This window comes from Lycorma delicatula, chromosome 10, assembly GCF_047948215.1.
Source record: "Lycorma delicatula isolate Av1 chromosome 10, ASM4794821v1, whole genome shotgun sequence".
Classification (NCBI taxonomy): Eukaryota; Metazoa; Arthropoda; class Insecta; order Hemiptera; family Fulgoridae; genus Lycorma; species Lycorma delicatula.
The window spans coordinates 71,893,730-71,900,703 of record NC_134464.1 but is presented as its reverse complement, the minus strand read 5'-3'; the positions used below and the strand labels follow the sequence as shown (position 1 = coordinate 71,900,703).

Sequence of the window (6,974 nt, the reverse complement as noted above, 5' to 3'; positions counted from 1 at the left end):
TTTTTTCAACGATTACCTCTAAAAAATCTCCTGCTACCAGTTCACTGATACAACATGAGTTAACTTTTGTCAGTCATATTATTTTACTTCAGTTCTCTGTAAATTAATATAGTCATGTGGAATTATATTCTTGCAACGTACACTTTTAGAAAAATTGTTAACATCGCTCTGACATGTTTGTATGCCAGCCTCTCCTGAAATGCCCTACACATAAAATGTATCTGATATATGAATATTTTCATAGACTTTTATTAAAAAATTCTTCTCTATCGTAATCCTTTACATGCACTTTGATCTTAAATAAATGGTTATTAAAATAAATTTTTATATTATTTTCTTAACAATTATTATAACAATATCAAAAAATATATACTTTTTAAAAGTAAACATGTATTTTTCACATTTACTTTCTTGAAAGTATTATTATATAATCAAAAAATGCAGATTAGTTATTTTTTTCATTTTTTTAAGTTCATATATATTAATGTAATTATTTAATTCATAGCAATGTATATATCCCTTGCCATAGTATAACAGTGCATTGCAGCTTAATACTACATTACCTGGTATAACATAACTATTATAATAAAAAAAAAATAAATAAGCAGAAAGTGATTTCTGTAATTCCTACCGTTTTAGAAAATAACATATCATGTGTATTAACATTTATATATAACATTTTTTATGTGTTCAGTAATTAAATACAGCAAATATATATAGTGATATCAAGTTCATAATAAAATTAACAATACTGAATTGTAAATACTGTGCTGTTTCAAAATTTAGGAATCCATTGTTCATTAATAATTTACAAAAAAAAACTTATGAAATGAAACATTATTATACAGATTTAACGACAAAAACTTTTAGCTATGAGGGCCCAAATTCAAGAAATACATTGTGGCTGTCTCATGTTAATGCTTTAAAAAAAAAAATAAATAAAATAAACTTCCCTTTATTACACATTTCATTCTTCAATGATATTTATTTTACAGCATTAAAAAAATTATAAGTGTAAAATTGGTAATAAAAATATATATATATATTTGTGCAAAATTGGTAATAAAAATATATATATATATATTTACTGCAAAATAAGTTTTATTTTTTATGTGCAAAAAAATTAAATTATAACTAAAATTAAAAATGACCAGTACAATATTTGTAATATAAATAACTTAAAATTACATTACATAAATTAATTTTTATTTTTTATTCTTAATTAGTTTTAGTTTAAGCTGGGATGGGAATTGGTTTTCTTATTCTAGGTTTAATTGTTACTGGATAACCAATTGAACTCCTCATCAAAAGGTCTACCTTTAATTTAATATCTTCCATTTTAACATCTGTTTGTAAGGTGTAATTTCTCAGTATTGTTGATACAGTTGTCTTCATTGAATACATGGCATACTTGGAACCTGTAAAATTAATCAATTAATTTTTAATTAATTAAATAATAATTATATAATAATATTATTATTATTATATAATTATTAATTATAATATTATTATTATAATACTACATTATTATATATTATATTAATTTTTAAAAAAATTATTAATTAATTGTTGCAAGTGTTTAATTGTTTAGTTGCAGATTCTTTTCTAAAAACATATATTTATCATCACTGATATGGCGTCGCAGACTTCGGATGGAGGTCTACAATAGGCTGGAACTTGGCCATCGATTGATGAGCTCCATCGAGAGATTGATTGTGGAATTGCAGAGACAGACATTGAGAAGTCAGTTCTTAGAGGCTGGCCTCAGGAGGTCTTCCTATCTTCAACTCTAGTGGAGGACACTGTGAGTTGCCAGAGGATGTTGGGTCTGCTTGGATTATAAAAATGGCGTTGGGAGTCGAACACCCGCAACACACACCAGTGTTCCATGTTGCTCCAAGGATTCAGGACCTGGCTCAAGCAGGTAAATTGAAGGTGGGCCAAGTCCTTGTGGAGCAGCCCACTGCAAGTGATCTATCTGGAGAAGACAATGGATGTAAAATTGATGTGGGCTGGACTGACTATGCTGTAGTGGTTGATTCGGCAGTTGGGGACTGTGAGGTGGCCTCTGTCATTTGCAGGTCTGTTATGCAAGTGATACAAGATAGTAAGGATCGACTAGTCTGCTTTTGTGGGCCCTCAGATTGGCTTGGGCAGATTCTACGGCCTTCTGTATAGTAAATGTGTAGCCAGGTGGAGAAGAAACATTACATGTGTCTTTCATGAGTACATTGGCGTCATCGTTAAAGTGCAGCACGATACCACCTATAAGTTTGCCAACAACGGTGGTGGTTAGGGCAGAACCTACCTCCTTTGATCCATCAAGGGGGCAGTGTTGCCGAGTGAGGTCGAGGTCCTTTTCCGCACAAAAGTGGCAGGGGGAGGACCTACATCTTCGGGTGCAAGCTGATAGTAGCGTGGCTGAACAACTGAGCAAGGGCATCACCTAAAAGGTAGAGGGTGCCACTATATCTGACGGGAAGAGGCGGCCGGAGGGTCCACGTTGTTGTTAAGGATATGAACGTATTCACTACGAAGGACGAGTTGCTAAAGGAACTTCATCAGGTTACAGGAGAGTCGGTCTCACTAGGTATACTATCCATGCGGCCAGTGGTGTCTGGTGGGAACAGCCCCATCCGGGAGGGGTGGGAGGCTCTGGCATCCCGCCACCAATGATCAAGTGGGGACTCCCTTGCAGACGTCATTGGAGGGGAATGCAAGACTGTAGTCCTGGTGGGGGGATCTCCATTAGAGCTAGGTGTCAAGACCAGAGTCCTGGAGGGGGAATCCCTTTGGGTTCCCATACTAGAGACATGGCATCTAACACAAGACCAAGTCCCAGCAACCTGGGTGGGGCCTAGCACCCTGCCGAAGTAGTTTGAGGTGAAGGCACCCCTTGGAGCTGTATGCGTAATTGCAGATCCGGCTCCAGGGAGCAAGGAGATTACAGATGGGGAAAAAAACTTTCCCATCCCCAAATATTAGTAGAATATTTTATATTCTAATAATATTTATATTTTTATTATATTATATTTTATACTATCTGGTTTCTGCTTCCTATTGCAATACAACATTTAGTGCTTCCAACACATCCTATGAAGATGCTTAACTGTATTGAATTATTTTTCATGAATGATATATGAACAACAGTAAAATTAATTTTGGTGTAACAGTATAATTCTTTAGTACGTAGTGTTATTCATATGACTGGGTTACAAATCACTCCTACTTGTAATTAAGCAAAAAAAATGGATATAATTAGAGGTAAATCTTCAGCTTTTACGAAAACTTTGTAAGGATATTTTTTAAGTGTTTTAAATATTTTAAAAAATATTTAGGTTGATCTTTCATTTAAGCATATTTAAAACTATCTCAGACAAGATAAGTTGTAAAAGGTACAGTTTTTAATAAATAAATATTTTATTCTCTTTACTTATAAAAGATACATAAGGTTCACAGTTTCATTTGTTAATGGATGTGCGACTAATAATTTTAAAACATGAGAAATTTAATTTCTGGATGAATTCATTATATTTTATTTTCATTTCCAATGTATGTTTATGTAGATTCATTTACTAAATTACTTACAGGGAAATAGGCTTACTTATCTTTCATACAGTTTCACGCTAACTTTGCAGTAAGCAGGCAATGGAAGTGTCACTCGCTGTTTTAGTATAATTCTGTCAATACTGATAAGGATTTTTAATCTTCATTTTCTATAGATATTTTTTTAAAATATGAATACACTTATAGAATTTCCTCAGGAACAGATCTGGTATATCAAAGCACACTATTTCAAAGATTTTGTCCATCTAGTAATTAGAAATTACTATTTGCTCTAACTTTGTAAAACATGAGTATATTGTGCAGTACTAATGATAATGATTGCATATGAGATCTTATGTTTTTTAAAATTTTACAGGTAGAATATTATATCCTTCTATTTTAATAAATTAACACATGCATAATTTATGGAATAGTTGAATAATTTTATTCACATTAATTTTTAATGGTTATTTTAAATACTAGGTAATTACTTTTAATTACTAGGTAATTAGGTTGAAAAAATCTCTCAATAATAAACAATTACATCTAACTGAAGTTAATGATGAATGGTAGCCTATTAATTGAAGCTAACAGATTATCAAAGAAGTCATTTTTCAATTGATAACATAGACATATTAAAATCAAATATTTTGTTCATTGTAATATATTTCAGAGTAAATAATAAACATTATTTAATGAGTTTAATTTTAAATTGTATTATGGAATGAATTTAGGAAATTATTAACCAAATTTTTCCATGAATACATCCCCAGAATTTTGCCCTTTTTCATACTGAGGCATAAGTCAATCAAAGAATTTCCTCAGGCCAAGTTACTGAGATAGTATATTCAGCAACTAGGGTAGTCTTATGGGAAAGGTTATTTCTCCTTTATCATAAACGTTCTAAATAGATTTTAACCATATAAACAATAATTTTTCTCAAAGTAAATGCTTGTCCAAAAATAGATTTGAAAAGCAATTACTAGTACTTGTAATTTATAAAAGTTTAAACAATAATTTGTACAATAAAACCCGTACTTTATAAGTAAATTTATTTACCTATGCATCCTCTAGGTCCACCACTAAATGGAATAAAACTGTACTTATGTCTCTTTGCAATATTTTCTGGTAAAAATCTATCTGGATCAAACTTTTCTGGTTCTGGGTAGATATCACTTCTCATATGTAATGCGATTGGACAAAGTGCAATTGTGCAACCTCCAGGAATTGTGTATCTAGCTGTAATTATAAAAGAATATTTTGTTAATCATTAAAAAAATATCATAATGTTTGAAAACTGGATCTTTCTAATATAGTATAGAAGTTACAAAATCAAAACCATTGTAAAATCATAAAAATGTAATTTTTAACCTTTAATACTACATATGTAATCATTGTGTTTATACTCTGTGAGAAGAGACTTTATAAGAATAAAAATGAAAATTGCTGTTAATAAATATTACTATTAAAATATTATTATAATATTTAAATAAAGTAAACAAATAAGAGTAACATCTCATTAACATCACATCTCTGACGTCTTTTTAACATAAAATAAAATCCAGAAAATTTCAAAGAATAGTATAATGACTGTGTACTGATTAGTATAATGAAACTTAGTAATATTTTTAAAATTAGTAATACCTGATCTTGTCTTTTTCCTACTGATATATAATAAAACTGTAATTTTTTTCAGTAAAGAAGGAAATAATCATTCAACATGATTTGGCCATGTAGATAAACATTAAAATTTCTGAATACATTTAGGGTGAATCATTTGTATTAGAAGTTTAAACATGAGATTTAATAATTTTTTTTTTAGTATGTTTTTATACTTACAGAATGGAGTTCAATATATTTCAGCCTGAATTATTTTTAGCTTAAGAAGATTTATTTAAATTATTTGTCTTTTTGAAGAGTGTTTTATTTTTACATTATCTTTATCTTAAGTTTATATTTTTTCTTTTACATCCTTCTTGACTCATTGTTTTACATTTTGATGAGTTCTATTTAAAACTGCTTATGTTATTTTCACTTTTACCATTGTATGCTACTCCCTACACATTTTTGTGTTCTTTATGTTTCACTGAAAATAGATTATTTTATTTTAATTGTAAATTTTTCGTAAGTCAGTGTATATGCTTTTGTTTGTCATATTTATATTGTTTCATTACTTTTTGTCTCGGTTAATATTTTTAAAAATGTTGTAATAACTAATCCAATAATTTTAAAAGGGTTAATGATTTTAAAATGATAGCCTTAAATAGAAAAAAAAAATAATAGAAGTGATAATGTATATGCAGAACATTAATTAAAATGATAATGGTGACAAAAATACATACTTAAATCAATATCCTCTTTCACTTCTCTCAGGAAAATTGGTCCAACAGCAAATCTGCGAAGCGTTTCTTTTAGAACTTGTTCAAGATACACAAGCCTATTGAGATCATCCCATGTCACTTCACGATCTGAATCACCAAAAATTGAGTAGACCTCATTGTATACTTTATCCTGTAACAGATTAAATTTACAATTTTTATTTAAAAATTATATTTGTAAATGTAACATGCCAATAACAAAAAAATGTATTATACTTATATCACTAATTGATTTAATCATACAAAATAATAAATTTGTAAATTTTTTTTGATAAATATAAATGTTTTCAAAGTTCTAAACCCATGTAAAACTTAAAACATTTCAGGCTATGACAACCATATCCAGAATGGCTGCCATTTAATGTTTAAGTTGCCATTTAAAATGTTAGTATTGCCCTCTCATGGGGCTTGGGTTGTAGCAGTCTCATACTAAAAAATAAATTGCTTTGGAGTAGGAGCATTTACATATAACAAATCATTACAAAATTGTGAAATTTTAAAACTGTTAAGATAGCTGTTTACTGTTTCAATTATAAAATGAACTATTCTACTATTATTACAATGAAAGTATACTTCTGATCTTATACTGAAGTGTACTTTCACAGATCTCTGCAAGAGTATGGATATTAAATGAAATTCAATACAGCACTAAATTCATATGAATATGATTTATGAGAAAACAATTGTGAAATAAGATGTAATTTTACCAAAAGTATTTTTAAAAATTGCCATAATATACATTTTTAGAATCTGTCAATATTTATTAATTGTCAAAGAAAAGAAATTATTGTTTTACTTTGAAAAAAAGAAATCGCCAAAAGGGCAATCCATTTGAAGTGACCCAAGGGTGATTACTTGACAAATTAAAAAAAAATTGAATTTACCCACTTGTTTCCTACATGTCTCAGGACCTTAAAACTTCTTTTTTTTTAATTGTTTATTTAAGCAGTTTACCTGTGGGAGCCATTTTTGTTACAGTGCGCATACCTATCTTTGTGATTAAGGGTTTACAAAAAAAAAAACATAACTAAACTAGTACTCGTCCTGGAA

The 6,974-nt window shown here is 29.3% G+C and overlaps 1 protein-coding gene across 1 annotated transcript in view; it reads right to left on the bottom strand.

Annotated features, from left to right (window-relative positions):
• Positions 1-449: 449 nt before the first annotated feature.
• The window catches only part of LOC142331216 (cytochrome P450 4C1-like), an 86,884-nt gene continuing 80,359 nt past the window's right edge, over positions 450-6,974 (bottom strand). The window contains exons 11-13 of the mRNA XM_075376959.1: positions 5,889-6,057; positions 4,606-4,785; positions 450-1,418 (exon numbers count right to left, since the gene is read on the bottom strand). Coding sequence (XP_075233074.1) covers positions 1,234-1,418; positions 4,606-4,785; positions 5,889-6,057 — 534 coding nt within the window. The 3' untranslated portion in view covers positions 450-1,233. The remainder of the gene's footprint in view (positions 1,419-4,605; positions 4,786-5,888; positions 6,058-6,974) is intronic.